The 24550-nt window shown below is 37.9% G+C and overlaps 1 protein-coding gene across 7 annotated transcripts in view; it reads left to right on the plus strand.

The window, feature by feature from the left end:
- Nucleotides 1-24550, plus strand: part of ncam1a (neural cell adhesion molecule 1a) — a 233545-nt gene that overhangs the window by 197608 nt on the left and 11387 nt on the right. For 6 of the 7 annotated variants that reach the window (XM_082141121.1, XM_082141122.1, XM_082141123.1 and 3 more), the window contains 2 exons: nt 16643-16767; nt 17709-17889. In XM_082141121.1, coding sequence (XP_081997247.1) covers nt 16643-16767; nt 17709-17889 — 306 coding nt within the window. Of the gene's footprint in view, nt 1-16642; nt 16768-17708; nt 17890-20158; nt 20945-24550 lie in introns of those variants that run through there. The other variant, XM_082141126.1, reaches the window with a different exon arrangement.

The raw sequence follows: 24550 nt of genomic DNA on the forward strand, positions 1-24550 counted from the left end.
TAAATATGCACCAGGTTCAACTCCATTATGCTACATGGAGGAATTAACATTTGATTAATTGAATCAGGTGTGTTTGGTCATGCCTTGAAACTAAATTTGTATGGGCTCCCTTGGGTCTGTTGATTAAATTCCTTAAAATGCTAGCATGTTAGAATAAAAGATTGCTGTTGGTATGTAGATTTCCCTCTAGTCAAAGTCTGTTTCCAGTTATCTCTCCATTTCCCTTCGTAGTACTTCACATAAATCCCACAGAAGTCTCAAAACAAGCTATTTATTTCACACTCATAGGATAGGCATGACCTTGTTATCTAATGTTGGTGTTTATTTGGTCTTTAATAAATGGCTTTGGATTTTTGGGGGATAATAACTCAACACATAGTTTGTGTGAGGGTAATTGTTTTGCAAGAGGCAATTGTAAAACATTCAAACTGTAGAATGACTATCGTTTGTTTATGCAACCAAAAGCAAACAAACATAGTGATGAAGCTGTTGCTAATTTAATTGACAGTATTTTCTTGTTGTGGCTCTCTATTGTTCTCATTATTTGACTGTGGAATCATTCTTGTGATCATTACACAGTGAAAAAAAAAAAAAAAAAGAGTCGATGGGCAAGGCAGAGACCGTATCTCGTAATGGTAGTGGGATGTGGTCGTGTTCAGATGAGATTGATGGCGTTGTCCGCTCTTTCTCCGGAACTATACCTGCGTGAATTTAAGAGGTGATTGGCGGCACAATGATCCAGGCACTCCAAACACTTACTTATCATTTATCAATTTGTACATGACAAACCGAGACCGCAGGCAGCATCGACACTTGTCAAATTATGACTACACGCATCTAGTGACAGTCCAGATTGGGTTTATTTGTCACGAGTTTCCACACCAAAGCGAAAATCACTTCTGAAGCAAATCTTCTGAAGAAATCCTAACAATAACGGAATGTTTTTGCCAGCTTTCTTTTTTCTCTTTGAATATGAACAATTATAATCAAGTTGTTTATCTCGGAAACAATGAGTCTTGCTATATCTAGGAAAGACAATGACTTCTTGAAGCAATAATTCACCCTAAAATTCTATCTTTTACTCATCCATATGTCTTTCCAAACATCTATGCTGTTATTTTCTCAATGTCCCTGCTTAAAAAAAGCAAAGAAAAAGCTTTCACCAGTCTACGTTGGTTTGCTGGTCTTAGATGGTCACCCAGTTTTGTCCGGTTGGTTTCTTGGCTAGTTTTAGAGAGGTGTTGGGCACTTTTCAACAACTAAACCAGCTAATCACAGATTGGCCAGGCTGGAAACCAACTTAAGACTGGTTTAAGATGTTTGTTTTTTTAGGATTTGCAAATATTTTTCTCTATACTTTGGCAGTTTATAGTAACTACTTGCCTAAAAAGTGGCATAAACATAATTCTGAATGACTTCTGAAGCTGTAGCTTTGTTTTACAAACAGATCAACAAGTAAATGATTCACTCTTAAGTTGGCCATTTAACTGACATTGCAAACAGCAAGTTGGAAATTATTTAGAATAGCTCCTTTTGTGTTCCACGGACAACAAAAAAACATGCAGGTTTGGAGCAACACGAAGGTGAGTAAATAATGACAACATTTAAATTATTTGGGTGAATTATTGCTTTAACAGTTAGGGAAGTATGACAGATTGACTCTATCCATTATAAAGCTGCAGCATGTCTGCAGAGAGTGGCATAACTTGACGTAGATGGAGCTTCAAGTAAGATGTACGGTAGTTCTCGCAGGTGCTTGTCAGAGATTTATCACCAGTGGCCATCCTGCAGGTTCAGCCAATAGAGTGCCCAGGGCGCTGAAGGAAGAGGGGGATGACACAAAAGACTATGTTGCCAGTAGCGTGAGTGAGTCTTTCTCTCCTCCAGAGCAAAGATCCATGCCTCTTGCCTCCACAACCTGTAGAAATTGTAAAAGAGCACTATAAAATTCACATTACTGCGGTATGTGCTGCAGGGACTTGCGATTCAAAGCAAGAGAGCTCCCTCTCCATTTGATGTGCTATGAGCGTGAATGAGGAGGCTGGAATTGTGTATGGAGATGGAGTGATGACAAAGCTAGCTAGGTCTGTCACGTAAGCGATTGAGGCAGGAGTGATGGACACCTCTGGGAGTTTTCTGATGGATAATGCCACCTCTGCAGCTCACTGCAGTAGGGTCATCTTGGGTGACAGCTAAAATATTCACAGAGACAAATAGGGACTCTTTCCATGACTGTGTGCCAGGCTTTCTGATTGCTAGCCTGTGTGCGTGTCACCCCGCTCCCAGAGGGCAGGTAGACTCCACTGAGCCTTATTTGATATGAATGTGATCGCCACAGACCGCAAAGGATCAGAGAGCACCGTAGCAGGGACTGCACCTTTGGAGACCTACAGGGGAAATTGCCTCTGATAAGAAAATAGTAGATTATACAAAGTTAAAGGAGGTCAGCTCAGAACCAAATGCTAAATTCAAAGGCAAATTTAGGCATTTAAACTGCTGTGTAAAAAAAGAAAGAAAAGTGTCCCGCTGTGATAACTGGTTTGACAATGTGTTTTTTTCTGCATTCAGTACACAAAACTTAAATTTCTTCTAATATATGAAAAATGTCACAGTCAGTAAGCAAGGTAACATACAAATTATTATTATTATTTGTCAGATGGTGATGTTTAGAGCTAATCTTTTTGTCTTCATTATTGGTTTTTATGTTGTAAATGTTATTTTTAATCGGGTAGCAGTTCTTTAACATTGGGCCTTTAATAAATGGCAATGGAGAACATCTCAACTTTGTAAATAACTGCCATTTATTCTCAAGTTAAAATTATTTAACTCAACAGCCCACAACAAAGATGGAATATTATTGTATTTTTGTTAATTATATTCTTTATGAATGTTTATTAATAATAAAAAAAAAATTAATAGTGCATTATTTCGGCAAAGTTGTTTTACAATCTAAAACATTTAAATGTGCAAAAAAAATAACAATAATACTGCTAAAAAATTTTTTATATCAGTTATAACAAAATATTAATTATAAATGCTTTTATAATTGTGGTCTAATGATCATTTACTAATTGTTGTTTTGCATATCCAAATGTTAAAATAATTTATTACAAGGCTCTGTGGAATACTTCTGATTGGTCAATCTCACCATCCTGAAAATGCTAGGAAAGTTTTTTCTTTGTGGAAGTTTTGCGTTTGGTGAGCTAATAAAATATTAAAACTCAGTCAAATCAATATTTTGTGTACAGTTATTTTAATTATTCCATCCACTATCGAGTACTCGCTCTCTCTTATTTCATACAAACGTAGCTGCTGCCATTTTGCGACTATTGTTTTGTACACTGTTGGATTATAAGATACAAACAGGTACGATTTTAAAACCGTTTTCCTCTCAAATCAATATCTCTTATCCCCATAATTATTTATGTGGCGAAATGCTGTTTAATAAGTGGTATGACTGTACAGTATCTCTTAAATATCCGTCTAGTTTGAATTGCCACGCTAGCAACTGCTCTCTCTCCGCGGAAGCTTTGCACTTAAAAACCTAATAAAATATTTCGACTCAGATCAATATTTAGTTTCTAATTATTTACTTATGTGGCAAGTAGCTGTGTAATAAGGAGGATAATGTATTTCCAGCCAGTTGTTATCTCAGAATAAACCCCTTCAGGCTGATGCAAGACTTGATCACCCTGTCTGTGTTTATTCTGAGATAACAACTGGCTGGATGTACATTATCCCTTACTTGTACTGTATCAGTTCTGTCTCAAATACAATCCAACGTGTAGAACCAAACCTCTTTAATAACACTTTATGTAATCAGAATGGGAGATAGAAACAATTTACGTGGCACTTCATCAGATTGTGCTCAGTAATTTAGTACCCCTGAGAAATGCATTACATTAGGTCTATTGCCTAGCACATCTGGTGGTGCTCAGTAGTTTATCTGCATCAGTGCCAGTGAATACAGCTCTCACAGATAGAGAGACAGGCCAGCGACCTAGCAGATGGTCCACATCCTCAGGTGAAGTTCTGGAGTGCTTTAATTTTGATCACCGGCATTAACACCCCCTTCCTTCCCCTTGACATGAAACACTTACGAAATGATAATCCTTTATTATTCTGCAGAGCAATTTTCTTCTCTGTCTGAGACTCTCTGCGTGCTTTGAACCTCACCCTCTGCTCTGTGATATCTACAAAGCATTACACAATGTTACTGCCCCTCAGCGTTTCATCAGACCACAACGGATAATACAGTCCCATTTTAGCATGCATTTTCTAATCTGCAGAGCGGTAGACCAAACTGAAGAAAAGAGTAGTGTTTTGTGAGATCAATAAGGCTGCAGTAATTAGTTTTTTGCAATTCAAAACACTGGAAATCAGGGAGAAGAAAGAGTTGAGCTCCAAAATATTCTCTTGAAGCTAAAATAAATTTTGTTTCTTTTTTTATCGATGTGGCATTAAAGGGATAGTTCACCCCAAAATGAAAATTCTGTAATAATTTACTCTCCCTCATGTTGTTCCAAATGTGTATGTACCTTAATTTGTTCTGCATAAATGGAGTAATTTTGTAAAAATAAATAAAAATAAATAAATTGATCACTCCCTTCAGTGCAATTACAATTACTGGAGCTTTTTAAACTTCAAAAATGTGCAAAAGCATCATAAAAGTGGGTCATGTGACTTCTGAAATCATATGATAGTTTTGTGTGTGATGTACAGGGTGAAGTGTAAACTATTATTCATGTAAAATATATTGACTTCCAGTCTAGCTTTCCTCATGAGAGAAGTGATTGGTGAATGAATCGTTCTTTTGAGTAGGATCTTTTCATGATCCGTTCTCAAGGTCAGCTCACTGAATTAGTTATTTTGTTGCAGTATTTAACAACTCCTATGGTTCTAAGATTTTCAGTGAATAATTTTTGTCAAAAAGTTGACTTTGCATAGCACACAAGCAGGGCTTGACATTAACTTTTTTGCTCATCAGCCACTGTGGCTAGTGGCAGGGCCGCGGGAAGAGATTTTTGGTTGGGGGTGCTGATTTTTTTGGGGGGGGGATAGGGGCGTCACCACTTTTGAATAAGAAACAATATCAAGACTATAAAACTCCTCAAAAAACGCGCACACACTCAAACCTGACTGCACATCACATTTTTGACTTTATTGATTCTGCTTTTATTCCGGAGTCCCTTTTATTTTATTGCTCCGGAGTCGCATATCAGTCACAAAATGCGCCACGGGGAAGAAAAAAACATCTATAGCCTAAGTCGCACTGGACTAAGTCGCATTTAAAAAAAAAATTATTTCACAAAAAATAAATAAAAACATTTTACAGACAGTTCTCCGTTACGGACGTGAGCGCTCTAAGCGGCACTAAAATAATGTTTTAAAACTTTCACAGAGACCTTAATTTTAATTTTAATCGATGTTTCATCAACAAATTGTCTGGATTTAATAAGAAGTAGCCTAAATATAGGCTATTAGAAAATAAATAATCAGGATACGGAGGCGCTGGCGAACCTGGAGCTCGTCTCATAATGAAACTCAGCGTAGGCCTATAAGGTAGCCTATTGCCTCACAGACCTGAGACATATAGATAGCTTGAAATGTCTACTTTTAAGCAGAACAATTCAAAACGAAAGAAAACAGACTGCGCTGCTTATGTAATTCGTATGAAATGTGCATTTCTCTCTGGCGCTGCGAAGATCGCGAGTCGTCAACTTCATATGTCTAGCCGACACTGACATAAAAAATAACTGTTTTATTAGTAAACAATTAAAATGTCTCCTGCTATATTTTACATATTTGCCTGTTCCTTACAAAACACTGACAGTGGGGTTTTTGACGTTTTTTTTTATTTTTTTTGAGCAGCTGCGGACAAATTCTTTCGACACACACAATATTACGTAACACTCTGCTTATGTTTTAAAAAGATAATTTAACATATAAATAACAATTTTTAAATAGCCCACTTAAAGTGTTTATTACAAATAAATGACTAAATGCTAAAAATTTATACATTTTAATGAACAAACATATGCGTTGCATTTACAATTCTGTGAAAACTGCAGCACCCCCACTTCCCGCGGCCCTGGCTAGTGGTTTTCAGAAGTTACTAGCCACTCAACATTTTGACATTGATACCATGGGCAAAAACTGCCATATAGATATTTTTAATATTATCTCATAATTTGGCAGCAGTTATATTAGGCTGCTGTCACTTTAAGACCTGACGCATGGATCCATTATACTGTTACACATGCGTTTTCTTTCTAAACTGTTTACATTCACTTAAAACATAACGGACTGTGTTTACATGAATACTCGCCCAGTCCGTCATTTTGACATTATTTATGTGTGTTTAATAAGCAGCGAAGCCGAAAGCAGTTTAGTACTGAGAGGCAGCTTTATGTGCACGCACTTTGGATGTGAGCACAAAATCTGTGGGAATAAGTAAAATTATGCGCAATACACACAATCCCACGCCGAAATTCAAGCCGTGTAACACCAACGATATTCATCTGGAGCAAATTAAAGGAGTGAGTGAGGAGAGGCGGGTTTGTGTGTCAACACGCTTTTGAAGAGATGATGAGAGGGCGGGAAAGTGCAGCTGGTGTGTCTTCGTATCATGTGTCTATTCTGCGTAAAATTAGTATTGGAAGCATTTAAGATATTTCAGTATCGATATGTATCAAAAAATCGATATTTTTGACAACACTACATTGCACTTAGTTTATTATTTCAGATGCCTTTTTAAAAGACTAGAATTGAAAAATGTACGTATTATATATAAAATTCAACCTGTCAAAGTGGCTAGTAGGAGTGATTGCGTTACACGCCACTGCTGAAATACACCCGCATTTGGCGGATTGCCGGGTGTCAATGTCAAGCCATGCACAAGTCATGTAGACTTTTTCTAAGGCTTTTATGGTGTTTTACGTCATTTTGGCAACTTTGAAGCTCCAGTTCCCATCTGAAAAGAGCAGTCAGTACTTTATAAAAATTTCTCCTTTTGTGTTCCAATTGTGTGTTTTGCGAATCAACAGTAGGGCGAGTAAAGTACATGACAAAAATGTTCATATTCGAGTGAACTGATCCTTTAATCCTACAAGGACTAACTCATGATGCTGTTAGCACTTCAGACTCTTTTTGTCACCAAGTATCTACAAGTTCCTTGAAATAAATTCACAACTTGCACAGAAAGAAAGAGATTAACGACAGAAGCTCTGCACTCTTTAGTCAAACAGTCTTTGAAACTCTAACATTGCCTGTCATCTGTCAGACACTCAGCTTACAAACAGGCTGTGCCACTACCTAATTGCGTTAAGCTTAAAAGAGGAAACGGGGGATATTTCGCCCCCATCATATTACCTTCCACTCAAAGTACTTATCGTTTAACTCCAAGGCTCTGAGGTTCAGCTCAATGAAATCCAACCTTCTCTCTCAGATTAGATGGATGAGAGTATATTGAAGGTGATGATGTCTGAGTCACTGGCACTAATGGACTTTCAGGAAAATATCGCACTTTGAATCGAACTGTGTCTGCGGCTTGAGATGGCTGTACTGTCATGGCTCAGATCGGCCATGACATTTAAAAACAGGTTGTTATGTGCGTCTTGATCCCGGTAGTATGTGGAATGTTAGTACTGACTAGCCCGACAGACACTCACCATTGGCTTAGTGTGTCATGGCCCTTCAGTGTCACGTGATCAATCAAATCCTTCTTATTAATATGAATGTTGAAAACAGATGTGTTGCTTAAGGCGAGACACTACAGGTGAATAGGGTAACATTTTTACTAGCGGATATCACCATGAAACTTTCCCAGTTGATTACCTACATTAAGATGAGAAAAAAAATGTATTACAAGTTTTCTGTAATTTAATGTTTAGATATGCAAATTAGGCTATATCGAATTAAATATGCGCTAATTTGCATATATTTAAAAAAACCAAATCTGAGTATTGGATAAAGCCAGGTTAAAAAAAAATTTGCATTGTGTTCACATATTAGATAGGAAAAAAATTACAGAGGGATTTATGGATATCTACTTTTGTTATCCTGTAAATCAGAAAATACTGTCAATAGCCTTAAAAAAATTATTTTCGCCATGTTTTTTGGAATAAAATGTTATATAAATCAGGCTAGGAATAATATATTTTCAAATCCCTCTGTAAATGTCTTCATAATATAACTAGGTACAAGACTGGAAAGTTTGGTGTATATGGGTGCTACTGAAGTGGAGATTTCGGACTTGGAGTATGAGAGAAATGTCATTTTGAGAAAACGGGCTTTAAAGATTTATCATCAGCCAATGAGATTGCGCATTCAGCCCTTTTACTTTCACGTTTGGTTGCTGATAAAAAGGAAATGACCATATTTGGATCCGACAGGATTGTACAGGAGAGAGAGAGCTTCCTAACGGTGCATGTGATGACAGGGTGCCGGCAGCGATCGCGAGCAGCATGTTGATTAAGAACGCAAACTTTTGTTGACTTTATGAGAAATCTACAGACGCAAACAGACAAAGTGTAATAAAATAAAGACCTAAATGTGTATTTCGGACTTTTTTTCACCACAAGTCTGAAAGAAGACATGTTATTGAAGACAAATATACAAAAATCTCAAAATTGACCAGTAAAAAAAAACGATGTTTTTGCCTGCCGTGTCTCGCCTTAAGGCTCTTCTTTTTTTTTTTAAACAGTGATACATTTTCAAGATAATTTATGATGACTAGAAAGTTTAAAAGAATTTTTTTTTTATATATTTTTTTGTAACAAATGTTCTTACTCTCATTTCTGATTAATTTAATGCACCTTTGCTGAATAAAAACATTTCTTTACAAACAATCTTTCTGACAATAATCTTAAACATAGAAGTGTACGTGGGATTCGCTAAAACAAAACAAAAAACTGACTTCTAAACCAACAGAGAATTATTTTGTAGTTTTTTTTTATTTTATAATTATATTTCAAATGTTGTATTTAATTCCTTTTAAAACTAAGTAATGACATATTCCAGTAAATGTTTCAGCATTGTGATGCCTGTGTTTTGTACAATTAAAATGACAATCTATTTGGCATAATAATATGTATTATTTCTTCTCATTAAACTTTAGTTGCCCACCTCACATATCCAACTGGACAACTAAAGTTTAGTCAGCTTAAATAATTTTAAATAAAATTGTGCCATGCACATTCATTTTGTCATTGCTGGGATCCAGATGGCATCCCAGTAAAGCCACTGGTGTTCCATTTACACATAATTTTGGCCACATAGTTGTGTCTCTATACTGATGCACTTTAATTTGGGTCACATGCACTTCTGCCTGGACTGGTTGAATGTTGCTACGCTGTGATGTACACTAGTTGCTATGAAGCTGTTGCAACAGTGGCTCTACTATCAGTGCGGCAAATGAAAGCACATCTCACCATGTTCTCACCATCTTCCAGTGTCTTCAGAGACTCCGACTTCTATTCCTCCAACCACTGCCGACCTTAGTGAGTATGCCGACTGTGTGCAGTGTCGTTTGCCACTCTTTATCCGCCTGCTACACATTTGTTCGCCTCACCTACTGTAGACCATTGTTCCTGGAGTCAACACCGCTGATGTTCGCAGTAGAGCGACAACGCACGTCTGTGATAGAGAAGAGAGACTGTATAGATGTTAGTTGAGGACGGGGGAAGTGAGACACTGAGATTGTGCTCATGATCCTCAAGCCTTTGTAGAGAACCACCACTAACTTCCGCTTGTAGACCAGCTCACCTGTCTAACATGTCACTGCATGGTAGACATACAGAAGTATGACATGAACCAACATGCTTTTTTTGTGCTAATGGTTATTGGTTTATAAACTCAATGATGTGTGCTGATTTTTGTATGATAATATTGGATGTGCAGAAAGCTGCATAAACAGCATGAAACATGCAGTTCTCTTATTGAGTCTCTGAGATATTAATTTGATGTGTTGCATACTTCTTGAATGTGGAAACTAATGGAGCTGTCTTCCCAACATTAATCAAAATTGTCAACATTAGCATTCTTAGGAGTACACATCTTCCCTCAGCGATGCAAGAACGTAGTGTGTTTAAATGCCAGATAGTGATGGCTTATGGATCACATTGGACTGGGTTCAAATTTACAGACTTGTACAATCAGCAAATTAACAACAGACATTGATGCTTTATGTTTGCTTGTCTGTTTCTATACAAGCGAATTTTGATCCTAAACACTAAAACATGCTCTCTCACTTCCCACAATCATGTGAGAGATGCTACTAAGTGTTTGTCTGAAAATAGAGTTACCATGACACCACGGATTACACCTGACCTCTCAACAAACAGACCGCAAATTGGGAGGGTCTGAAAAGGTTTTTCCGGGAGACAGCTATTCTGTCTCATTCAGCCAGAGAAATGACAAGGTCTTTATCTTAGAAGTAGGCAGTTGTTTGACTATTGTCTGCTTAGTTGGCATTGAGTGGCAGGTTTAAGATTGCACCAAACTAAAACTTTCTTTGGATGTCAAAGAAATTAAAATATAATAGTGTTTTTAGGTTTTTAGGGTTGTATGAGTAGATAAGCAAACAAAAGATCTGTTCTTTTGTATGATAATGAGTCATAATCAGCATGAAGATTTCAGACTTTCTAAATTGCTTGACAGCTACAGTATGTAAGGAACCCTGGTGGTTTGTGAATGTGAATGTGTGGTGCTTTTTCTGAGTCTTGGTGCGTATGTTTATGTGTAATGTGCCAATTTGTTCTTTTTAATTGGTATAGTTATCTGTCTCAGATTGCAAACTTAAACCCATATGTATACAGAAAATGTGCAAAATTATGATTAGCTTTTATTTGTTCTAAACAAAATAGATTAGTTAAATTCGATCTTTTCTCCCCATTTTCAATTAAATTTAAATATAGAATTTGTGTTGCACTTCAAAACAGGTATAATTCCAAAGTGTTAGTGAGTTAGCAAAAGGCAATAGTGGTGAGAAGAATTCTTTAGAAAGCTATACCACGTATATAACTATTCTTGAAAATATGTGCATTGCGAGAAAGATGAAAATGTATTTATTTTTTCTTTTTCTTTTAACATATGCTTAAAGTTTTCTAGAGTATTTGCAGTATCTCTCTCTCTCTCTCTCTCTCTCTCTCTCTCTCTCTCAAATTTTCTGTAATGAAAACTTATTTTAGCAGATGTTCTTCCATGAGACTTCCATTCATGAGTTTTTATGTGCAACTTAAGTGTCTAAAGGTTGCATCATATCTAGTTTAGTTTTTCCTCTGCCCTTCTCAGCTGCAGTCCTGAGCTCATATATGCAAACTTCTCAGGCTGAAAGAGCTGATCTAGGATCAGGTTTTGTGTTTTTATATCTTTATGACTAATCCTAGATCAACATTTTATAGTATTGTCTGGGCAGTACACATGGGCAGTCTCTTCCTCATCTAATGTCCATTAGATGATGCAGGTTTCTCTCTGTACCGTCTACATCACAGAGATTCCTCTGCCTTTGGCTGGCCTGCTCTGTTTCAGATGGTTTTTACTGTACCATTGATGCCATTCAATCTGCACAAGCATTTATAGTTCGATGTACACTGCAAGAGAGCTGTATTTGAATCCTCTTATCGAAAGTACCTCTCGCAGTCAGGAGAAAAACTGCTCCTGCTGAAGTGGATTCATAAAGCAATTTGGACCCTGTTCTTACCCTGAATAATTTCAATGGGATTCAAGAGAGATGATTTAAGTACTTTGATCTGAATTTGTATTTCAAAAAAATTACTGTCCGGGAATTGTTTTATGGATCTACAGACTCTGTATCTAATGTTATAGAGAAGTATTTATGTTTATAATTTGTTTTCTTTTTGTTGTTTGTGTTCCTGTTTGTACTTTTTGGTCTTAACACGTTCCATGTTTGTATAATTTTTTTCAATGTTTTGTATTTTCCATGTGACCCCTCCCCCTTCCACTTTCCTTTCCACCAATCATGTGCGTGCGTATCATGTGACTTTGTCATATGACTCTTGCATGGTGCTGATGATGTCGTCTTCGCTGGTGAACAGAAGGTAATTTTTTGTTGATTTATGTTTTGTTTTAGTTTTTTTTTTCATTTTGGTCCAATTCCCATTAACAGTGAGAATATAGACAAGTTAATGATGGGAAGATAAAGGAAACACCCACCCAGTACCATCAGGGTTTATGAGCCATTTCATTTTTGAGTCATTCATCCTTCAGAAACCTCACACCACCTACTTTATTTGGCTTTTTGAGAACCATCAGCCTCTCAGCCTAGACAGTAATACCAGAGCTTAGTCTCCTACACACGCTGCTAAATGCACTGCATGTTAAACTTTTTTATTGATTTTCAATTTATATCTTAATCTATTGACTTTCATTTTTACCTTCCCTCTCTTTTTAAAAGAAAAATAACTTTTTGAGAAAATCTCTTTTTTTATTAAACTGAATACCTTAACAGAGTGGCATAAAGACTGTAAAAAATACATATATATTTTGTTTTTGACATCTCACAAACTCATTTATTAAAAAAGACATCTTCTTTATTTGTACAAATTAGCATAAAGAACATCAGTCATCGTCCTCTCTTTCATTTGCACATCATGTGCTTTATGATAAATTTGTGCTGTAGTTGCAGTGTGTGCCTAAAATGTGCATACCACAGACTAACAGATGCACTGACGTTCTGCTAATGCATGAATACATTCACACGCACTTCTGCTCTCTGTCTCTCGTCTGTATACTTAAAGCCTCTCGTGCATGTCCTAATTGTACGTCTTTGTCTCAATGTACTTGCTCACTGTCCCTGTATGCTGTTCTTGGCAATGCAAAAGAGGAACAGCTTCACTTCCTTGTATTTGAAGACAATAATTCTACTCTTAATTTTTTCACCCAAACATTTTTAACGACACACTTGATTTGAAATGAGATGCTGTCTCTGTCATTTCTCCGTAGTATATTTCAGTTCCTATTCCTGAAATGTGTCAAGCTAGGATAGCAGTTGTTATTATTAGTCATGATCGAGTAGCACAATAATCCATGACCCTTGAAACTAAACTTATCCGCCTTCAGCATGGTAGAGCATGTTTGCCTTCTTTCTCTCTGTAACCCTAATCTATCCCTCTTTGTCCTCTTAGCATCTGGAAATCCTTCAGCTAACTGGAAATGATGACTGGATCTCAGATAACTTGTTTAAATGCCATCACTCCTGCACTGCTTGTCTTAAATTAACTTGTCTTCATTTAAATTGCAGCATCCAATTACAAACTTTAATCAAGCTTCAATTCATCATGAAGGAAACACCTTAGGCCTCTACTTTCATGCATGCTTAACTAACTGCCTGATGGTCTGAAATTTTCAAAAATGCCTTTATCTTAAATTAAACTTAATTACAGAAGACTACAAAGAGATTTATCATGAAATGAGGCCATAACAAATGACTACATAGATGTTTACGGTTTCAAGTTTACATACTTCACGTAAATCTTTGCAGAATCTATTTTTGTATTTAGTGTATTTACTGTACTGCATACATGTTTACATATATTAACAAAAATTATCCGGTTTACAGGTTCTTTATGTCATGTAGTGCCTTCTTGAGCCATATGACTGTTTGAAGTTTTTTGTGATAGTTTGGTATTGTCCTAAGTGGTAAAAATGAATCTCAACATCATGAAGCCACTGTGAAGAAGAACTCGAATATGCAGAGCATGCTGGGAAACCAAAGAACTTACAGGACCTGGAGAACGTCTGGGGTTACAACTGTAACCCTTGTTCCCTGAGAAGGGAATGAGACACTGCGTCGACTACGACACTTTGGGGAACGCTCTTAGCGTAACGCATCTGAAATATGAATGAAACTAATCCAATCCTGATTGGTGCTGCATTATGACGTAACAAGTGACGGCATACACGGAAGCTACAAAGGGACGCCGCCACACAACAGAGTTAGCTTCTGCAATGAAGGCGCAGAAAGGGACACAGTGTCTCGTTCCCTTCTCAGGGAACAAGGGTTACAGTCCTAACCCGAGACGTTCCCTTTCGAGGGAACTCGAACTGTGTCGACTATGACACTTTGGGGAACGATTACCCACTATGCCACAACAAGCCCTGCCTGTCCCAGTGTGAAGCTCCTTAGAGGGGAGGCTCTTTCGGTTTCGTTCTCGACACCCTGAAGCGGAGGACCGGCAGGGAAGAATCGAAAACGATTTTCGATGTGCGGACAGAACACTGCATGGCCGCAAGCCTGTGAGGCAGACAGAGCAGCGTGCGGTCGTTGCTCATCATTTTAATTCCTCAGAATGAAATGCAGCCATAAACACTGGATTAGTGAAACACGGTCTGAATGGTAGGCTGAATTAAAATATCTAACTTCTTAAAGTCAGATAATATTCTATCATTTAAATTTCTTAGAATTAAATGCAGCCATAATCACCAGACAATACTGTTTTAATATTTATTTATACGGTCTTGTAATCAACATGCTGCCTCGGCAAACACGAGATTCGAGCCGCTACAATATATTTGGCTTTCATCCCTCGAGAAGAAAGTCAACAGGTGGGAGGCTGAAACATCCGACAACGCACGGATATATGCGTCGAGATATTTTTCAATGAACATTGCCAGCACCCAAACAGTATTATTTTACAGATCGCTTGTGTCCCTTTTATTGCAGACCCGTAATCTACGCGCTGCCTCGGCAAACGCGAGATCCGAGCCACTATAGATTCTGTATTGCAATGCAGACCTTTAATCTATGCACTGCCTCGGCAACGCGAGATCCCAGCCACAGAATCTTTATTGCAGAGTAGACCCGTAATCTACGCTCCGCCCCAGCAAACGCAAGATCCGAGCCACTATGGATTCTGTATTGCAATACAGACCTTTATTTGGGACAATTCGTATGGGACAAACAACACCAAATAGGACAGACAGTTTAACACCGAGCGCTTGCTGAAGAGCAAAAAGCTAACTCTGTTGTGTGCCGGCGTCCCTTTGTAGCTTCCATGTATGCCGTCACGTTACGTCATGATGCAGCACCAATCAGGATTGGAATAGTTTCATTCATACTTCAGATGCGTTACGCTAAGTTGTAGTCGACGCAGTTCGAGTTCCCTTGAAAGGAAACAGTGGGCAGCTTCACTTCACAAACCTGAGACTTAAACCCTGCTATCACAAAAGACTACAAAAATCATGCTCATTGTGGATTATATTATATTTGTCTAGAGAAAGACGTCTCTAAGTTTCACCAAGGCTACATTTATTTAATCTAAAATACAGTAAAATGATAAAATTGTGAAATATTATCACAATAAAATATTTTTTAAATGCTGATTTGGTTCACAAGAAACATTTCTTATTATTGCCAGTGTTGAAAACAACATTATAATCAATTATAATTGCATTATGTGTTTTACTGTCACTTTTGGTCAGTGTATTGCATCTTTGCCGTTTAAAATATATTAAAATATTTATTTTAAAAAACATTTACCATTATAATAAATTCTTTGAAAAATAAATCAAAACATAATTTTTTTGATAATATTTATGATCCATGTTATTTTGCACAATAAAATGATAAACATCTTGCAGATTCTGCCAGGAGAATGTAAACTTATGAACTGAACTGAAACCAAACCATCAAATTTAACTTATGCATTATATTTCTTAGGTCAAACATTCAGATATCTTATTGCCTTGACCAAAAGATTCATCTCATTTGTCATGTTTTGTATATTTGGTGGTGTATATACACAGTGTCACGTCAGTTCCTAATAAGGACTCTTGTCTAGCAGCTATTTATGATGATTAATGGGAGCAGAGCGCTGTGGCCTCCTCCCAAGCTCCTCTAGTGACACAGTTAGACAGCTAACATTCCAAACAAGCGCCCACACATGCGCATTTCCCTCTCCCTTCGGCCCGCTGATATTATTAAATGTAATGGCTGAGAATCTCCAATCAAAGCATGGAGGATAATTAAGGGAGTTCTGTCATTAAGTAGTGGGCAAGTGGAGATAACAAGCTCCTCCAGAGACTGCATTATAGCAGCACTCTCTCCCTCCATCACTGCCACCAACACAGGTCCAGCTCTCATTACAGCCCTCCACATGCCCAAGCGACTCAGCTCCACATTTAAAAGAGCCAAGCACTTTCATTAATGTTCCACATTTGGAAGGATAGGAGGCAGAAGTCATCATTATACTGCCAAAAAAGGCTCTACGATGAGATGTCTCAACAGTTTAACCAAAATTGAGAACAGAGGAATTGAGACTTTTATAAGGGACTCAACTATAAAGTGTTACATCACACCCTTTGATCTTTAATTTTACCATTTCTTTTTTATTTTTGTGCATAGTTTAGACCATGCACAGCCATATAACATCCTTTTAAATTCTCCCAGCTGGGTCAACACTGTAAATTAATTGTAAGCTAAAATTATCCAGGAGGTTTAATTAGCTAACCTATTTCTGCAATTCATATTCAGAGATAAAGAATACCTTGTGGATTACAAAGTCAGCTGTTAATGGATAAGAGGACGTTCACCTGTGGAAATGCACCTGGGTTTAGGGCACATTTTGGATTTGTGCTGGGGTTTTCTAACAGCTTTTTTTTTTTCTGGCCATTTTCTTCTCAGGGGAACCTAATCCTCCTAAACTGGAGGCTAAGCCAATGTTCACAGGCAACGAGATGAAGGTCTACTGGATCAAGCAGGATGATGGGGGCTCTCCTATCAAACACTATTTAGTGCGCTACAGAGCTGTGAGTATGATTGGACACGAGGGAACATACTTGACTTGTCCAGTCATCAGAATTATTTATACCGCTATTGCCTTTAGGTAGGTAGCAAAGTTCACTGGTCAGTGATGTATAAGAGTGTCCACAACAAAGAATAGGAAGAAGTGGGGGGGGGACTAAAAGTTTTTGGAAATTGCCTCTCTGTATTCATGATGGTCTCATATGGTTTTGAAAAATGTGTATACCATTTTCAAAAAAAAAGTCAAATGTAATGATTCTAAAAATGTCATGTGGCATAACAAAGAAGTTTTTTCTTTTTTTTCTAGCCAAATATAAATTAATTCAGAAATATTGGGGGGGAAATCACACAACATAATATATCATAACCTGAGCTTATCTTGCCTTGGCCAAATTATGTGATATTTTAAGTAATTATTAGATTCCAAAAGAAGAAAGCTTTTACAAAAATTACTTAACAGATTTGGATAACAGGGGATTTTATAATGGTTACTTTTCTGAAATTAGACATCCTCGATGACGTATGTCGCATCATTTCTGAAAAGTAACCATATGACAAAGTTCTGCAAAGTTCCTATCATTTCCTGTTTATTATTGTTTTTGTTATTTGCATGTTGGTGGCACCATATGACTTTAGTTTGGCAGACATTTTCAAATATTATTAAGAAGTTTTGTTAATATTTTCAATTTTATATTATTTTCAATTATTATATTGATTTAAATGTTTATACATATCATATTTATAAATAATTATTTTAATGAGGCTTTTTTTCTTCATTATTAAATCAGAATTAAATGAATTCTTACTTGAGAAAATAACATGCTAATCAGCTGTATTTCAAGTGTGAATTGTATTTTTGAAGAAATTAGATCCAGACAAAAAAAGAAATGCCATTGACCCATATGTACCATCCGTGCTTAAAATATGTAAAAATTTGTGTTCGTAGAAACATGGGCAGGAATGGAAGCCAGAGATCCGCCTGCCCAACAGCAGCGAGTACATGGTGCTGCGGGGTCTGGAGTGGAACACGGAATACGAAGTCTACGTTGTGGCCGAAAACCAGCGAGGACGATCTGATCCCGGCATCCTCTCCTTCAGGACCTTGCCAGAACCCACCGCCATCCCAGGTACGGCCCACCCCCTGACCCTGAATCACAGCCACTGCCAGCCAGAGCAGCCAACAGCCCCACCGCCTCACCCCAACCCCAGTTAACCCCCATCCTACTAGCAGGTCTTGTTGTGGATTACACAGGCCACCCTTGTGTCAATTCAGGTTGTGGCCTGGCCTCCTCTAGAGAGTGATTTGACACAATCTAAGAGTAATAAGAGTGCAGAGGTATAAATGTCTGTGAGAGGTGAAGCCTGGCGACCTTTAGCTCCTCTCCAGAGCCCTGACTCCATCTGCCAACCTCCCCCTAACTCTTGCAGCCAGCGTTATTGCTCGTCTCAGAGCGATTGCAGATGATATCAGTGGAGATGAGATTTTCTATTTGGCACTCGGGAGGCGAAAAAGCCACAGCAGGTCCGTAAAAACCATCCACCCCCTCCAACTGGGCTCGTTTGGTCTGCGCTCCAATGGCAGTGCTGTGTTTTTGTTTTCTTGTGAGCTGCTTCCCCACTGTAAAAATTGGGCCTTAGATCATCCCTCTCTCTCTTTCTCTCTCTGTTCCTCCATCTCTTTTTCTCGGGGCTGAACTAAGGCTCAGTTCAGGCTCATTGCGGCAGACCGATTGAATTGGGCTGACTATCTGCCCGCTCTCAGTGGGGATGCATCCTCTGGTTTTGCATGATGACGCCTCAACAGGATTAATGGTTTAATGCTTTACTGAGGACCTAACAGGCATCTGCCGGTGCATGGCCAAGAGACCTGCTTTTTCTCATCCGCTTAGTGGGAAGCAGCCATATAGCAGTGGGAGCTTTGGATCTCGGAGCACTTGTGCAAGACAGGTTCAGATGGATAGAAAAGCTTTCCTTTGTCCTCTTTCCCATCTCGCCACACTTACACATTGCAGAGTTGTTAACCTCAATGTGTAACATGTGGGAGTTTAAAAAGCGGCTTTATTTTTAGCCTAACATCTGCATTGCCTCAGATAGAGCAGCTGCCATTAGAAAAGCTGGTCCAAAAACAGCTGCTCAGACAGCGATTCATGCTTCCATATCGTCTTCTATTCGGACCAGTGTGCGTGGGGCAGGTTAGAAGCACGTGGAACAATCTGGGACGCTGTTATTATCACACGAGTTTGTCAGGAATTAAAATAGGGAGGCAGTGGATTTTGGTGCATGGTACAGGGAGCGGGTTGAGCTCAACCCTGGCCGCTAGACAAATGCTGAATCTCTATTTCCTGTAATCCAAATCTCCCCAGCTACAGTTGACATGGAGTAAAAGCTGTTCTAATACAATGCCCATTAACGTTTGTGCAGTTTAAGTAACATCAAGAAAACGTATTCAGTCATCCAGAACAGTATTACAGTGTATTGCATCATAACCCGTTTGTTTCACCTTGTTTTCTGACTGGGCAACATTTCCCTGGTGTTTGCAACTCAAAAAGATGAAAGCCTGTTTGTTTCCTAATTTCATGTCGAATATTTTTTCTCGATTTTAAATTAATTATAATTCATTTTAATGTAATTTTCTGGAAGCACTTGTTTAAAGTTGAAGTGTGTATTTTTTATTTAAAATAATGTTGCAATACTTCTCTATCACTGCTCAATATGCAGAGACTACTATAAATAAGCCATTCGTAGATGGATTTTCCCCAAAAAGTGTAAACACAATTTCAAAACATTGCTCCAACATTGACCGACCGCAGATGGGGGAGTTTGCAATTCAGTTTTGGGGACGCTACTAGCTCAGAAATGAGACACTTCACCTTTAAAGAAAAATGTACCAAAATTTGTGATAGTTTATATGGTAATGTCAAATACCAGGAAAGTTGTCTGATCCGTGTTTCTTGATTGTATGCGTCTTCGTGTCCCTTATCATTCCATATTTCCCATCATCTGGCTATCGTTGTCCTTTCATTCTCGTCTTTGCTGTGCTTTTAACATGCTACGGCCTTCTTACTTTGGTTTTTACTAACTTGCTTGAACTTTCCTTTGATATTCTTTTCTAATCTTGTTTAACCTTTCAAACTTATTTTTCTGTATTTGACCTATTCTCTGTCTCTCTCTTTTTTCTCTCTCCCGATTTCTTTCCCTGTTTTTTCCTTCCCTCCCTCTTTCCCTTTTTCTGTCTCCATGTGTAAAATCGGACATCACCGGACCATCGCATTTTCAAACACGCACTCAAAATGTTTTTGTTTCGTTTCCATTTTGGCCTCTGTTTTATTTGTTTCTTTTCCTGTGCACTGTCCCTGGTGTCTTTTTTTTTTGGTGGTGTGGGATGTGTGGTCTCAGCAACCCTTGGCTGCTCCTCTGTGACGTACGCTCTCGTCACTCTCATGTTCTCCATGCTGACTGTGCTAGTGCTCTCATAAAGTGTGGCTCGCCAGAGGAGAGGAGCCCCGTCCACTCTTCAGCCGCACCCTTCAGTTTTCTACGCCTTCTGATCCTCTCGCAGGCTAAACAAACAAACAAAAAAGAATATCAGTTACATGTTATCGGAATTAAGCAGAGTGTTCGGTGCTTGTATCATTCTGTTTTCTTTTTTGTTTCTTGTCATTTTCAGTTTCTTATTAGTTTTATGTTTAAGCGAGGCAGCGTTGGTGGGTTTGAAAATGTGTTTTTCAGACCATAGACTTTTGGGAATGTTGTAGAAAATCTTTCCCTATCAAGAAGATTGATGTTAATCTTGATATAATTATTCTAGGGCCCATTTAGGAGAAGTCCTTTCTGATCACCTTCATTAATTTTAAGTTTCTTATTTTATTTTATTTTATTTTGTTATTCTTCTTTTTATTATTAAGATATTAACTCATTTTGGAAGGGTGTTTTAAGGAATAGGCACCAAGTGTATGTGTTGACATGAAACGTGTATTTTGTGACAAAAATGTACATAATTTTAGATGATTCAGAAAATATATACTTTCTGTAATGGACTTTTATTTACATTTTCTTCTCTGCTTCTTACTTGAAAAGACCATTCAAAACTAATGCTTCTGCTGTTAAACTCATTCACGTCAATAAGTGTCATTTTCAACAGTGTAATTTAATTATGTTCTGTAATACATTTTTTGTATACACATACCAGTATGGTGTCATGCAGTAATCATTGTAGGTTTTAAGAAAATACGGTAAGCTAGATGGATTGTTTTTAACAAACACAACATGGTTTTGAAATCTCGAAATCTCGCGGCAGCGGGTTGCATGGGACCGTAATGCGTGACCGTTTCATGTGTTTGTCCCATGATGACATGGTGCTCAATGTCAGTTCAGAGGGACCCACAGAGCCTTTTACTTTTAAAGGGCAGGAGTGTTCTTCAGTACTTATTGACCATCTCTTCTCTGAAATGCTAAATTCCTTAAGGCTGTTTTTTCTTGCTTAGACGGGATTTAACATAAACGACCCCCAGACTGAATTTTAATGCGAAACCCACAAGCGTTCTTGTGTGCATGGCACCGCCTCCGTTGTAACCGTATAAATCAGTTTTGAACATTAGCGATGGACGAATACAGGCATGGATGCCGATTGACCTCCAGCCGACTGTCCGTATTAAAGAAGGTGGTGGTCAGTTTACATGTCAAAGGCTGCCGTATGCCATCGAGAGCTGAGATATGAGTGCCATTATTATGCAAGACCTATGCAGGCATTTCCTGGGAGGGTGTCGAGTTAAGTGCAACTAATGTAATTAAGTGTCATACATTAAAAAAAAAGCTCATATATAAGGCAGGACTATGAAAATAAATGGGGGTTGTTTGTTCAATAAAATGGAGTAGCATTTGTTTCCCATTTTGGAATGGATTCTCATGGTAATAAAGTGATGCGCCCTGGAGTTTTGACTCCTGGAAACGCATGTGCCAATCAGTTTGTCGGGCTCATCATTCATATCCAGGTGCGTTTCTGTCCTTAATCATTGTGTGTTGGTGCTAGGTGACATTTCATCAGAAAAGCAGCACCTCGTTTGGCCCGTCTGGAATGTTTAATGCCACCCTGGATGGATCATCAGCTTCGTTCAGACTAACAGAACCAGAGGCAAAATGAGCTGAGAATCCAAACTTGGCACAGGCAGAAGTTCTGCTTGTTCGCACTTATCACTGAGAGTGACTGGAGATGAAGGCAAGTGTCAAGTCTGGAGGTGAATAACCTGAGAGTCCTCGGAACAGACTGCACATTTGTAATGACCGCACCGCGAAGGTTAAAACGGGCTGCTAGCGATAATTCACATCCAGCAGATGCGTCTGGAGCATTGAAACAGTATTTAGTGATCTGTTGTAGATTTTCGCCAATTGTTAAAGCTGCACATTTCGATTTCAATCCCGGTGTCTCTCTTTTTCTTTTTTTCTTTTTTTACCCCATTATATGTAATATTCAATCTAGGGGGGTCAAAGTTTGGCAAATTAGCATGAGCTAGCATCTAGCCCCTACTGGTAGGTGCCATACACAATTCAGAGGACAAAAGCCTATTTTTCCATCAATGGCCATTCAAAAGTTGCCACAAACTTTCATATATAATATTATATTATATTATATTATATTATATTATATTATATTATATTATATTATATTATATTATATTATATTATTGCCTGTTTTCCATCAGCCAATCAGCATTGTCAATACATAATTTGCCTGTGGTTCTAGTGTGATTCTAGTCACATGACATTTACAGTACAGCTCAGGTGATTGGCTAAAAAAATATGTCCAGAATTGAGTGCCTGTGATGAAGGTTGAATACTAACAAATAACTTTGCCCAACCTCTTTGATTCAACCCAATGCTCAACTGTAACATGCACTTTCTTTGTTCAGGAACACACCAATTTTCAGTATTCAGAATGGGATAAGGTTTGGAATATGTGGAAACGGCTGGAGCATCCAGAAGACCTTTTATGCACAGTGCTGAGTCAGCAGAGCTGGGTGTTTTGGGCCGGTGTGGGAGCTCAGTGTGCCTTTGTGCTCAGATGTGTGCTGTGATTTATCACACTTGTTAAAATGCAGACTGAATCTCAGGAAAACAACTGCAGCCCACTCCGCGCCCCAAGCTAGGAGAAGTGTTTTTGGCCCTCTCCTGGCTGGCCGGTAGATTAAATCTGTCAGCTCTACCTCCCGTTACCCAGCCTCCGATACACTTCCAAAGAGTGTGGTGACTGCTGCCATGGCTAGATTTCATCACAACGTCTACAGCACCAGATTACCTATCATACATGTTTCTTGGTTAAAGTTCACATTACATTTTGGTTTATTGTAAAAAAATATATTGCATGTCTTGAGCAGAGTTTTCTGAGAGCAGTACATCATGTTTTGGTTTTGTTTTTTTGTAGCCGCAGGTTGTGATGAGGTGTTTTTTCTTTTCTTTTTTTTTTTCTTAGAACAGTTTTGTCTAATGAATTTTTCCTCCAGGTCTCTGATAAGTGCATCCATAATTCATGATCTCCTTGATGCATGTAGATGTGTTTTAGGTCTTTTGGGTGTTTTATATGGTTTCATCAATGATTTAGGACATCTCATTAGAGACAATTCATACGAAGCTGCCTTGAACTCGATATAAGCCTAATGGCAAATTCACTCAGTTTGTTCATCTTAATTCATGGTATAATCTATGGCTGTATAGTATACTCATAAGAGTACTTGAATAAAGTGCCAAATGAAGTGTTAGGCTAACAATACACTAAGTTAGCTCAATTTTTTTTAGCCTGAATATTATATCATCAAAGCTGTGTGTGTGTATATATATATATATATATATATATATATATATATTATATATTACTGCTTTTTTAACAGTAGATTTTTGCTTTTTACTTATCTCAGTTGTTTATATACACACATATATTTTATTGATTTGATTTGATTTTACTATTATAATCTGTCAAAAAGAAATGTGTTTACGTTTTGTATTGGCCTCATCTTCATAACATCAAAGTTCTCTTCCCACATCTGAATCAAATATTTCAACACAGTATGATTTAATAGAGCATAGTGAAAGCATAGAAGAAAACTGAATCAATATGAATTGCCACAGGTATACCGATGTAGCATAAAGATCCATATAGTCAATGTTTATTAAACCGTTTTCATTGTGCGTTTTGTTTACTGATACAGACCATATGTGTTCTAGTAGATCCTGTATTTATTTGCATTTTCATTGTGTAGCTTGTCATTCCTGGTAAGTAGACTGTGTTTTCATAGTCTGAAAACACAGTTCTGCTTGTGTTTGTCCATCTCATCTGATCCTTGTTCCTTTAACAAGGTGTTTTCTTTATGTTCATCAGTATGACTGTGTGTTTGTATACGTTTACGCAGGAGTTACCCCGTAAGTGAAGGCTCTGAATATTAAGATTATCTTCACCATTCCATGCCAGTGCAATTTCTCTGTTGAAATGTGTGCATGAATATAAACACAACAAGCATTGTAGTTAATGTTCCGAACAAGACTGCTGAAGTTCTGAACAAAGAGACTTAATTATTTCTCTGAATAAGCATGCTGGGTTCATTTCCATGTGAGTAATGAATGCCCTGCTTCAGAATAACACTGTATGTGATGTTATGTTGTATGCTGTGTTTGGATAACACATGGAATGCATTCCGTTTTGACAATCTGTCACAACCTAAACATCATGGGGGGAATTCACTAAGAATGAACCGATAGCGTTGTTTATTTGCACATGCTTGTTGTTTTAGTGATTCTGAT

Source organism: Leuciscus leuciscus (assembly GCF_965113295.1).
Source record: "Leuciscus leuciscus genome assembly, chromosome: 16".
Lineage (NCBI taxonomy): Eukaryota > Metazoa > Chordata > Actinopteri > Cypriniformes > Leuciscidae > Leuciscus > Leuciscus leuciscus.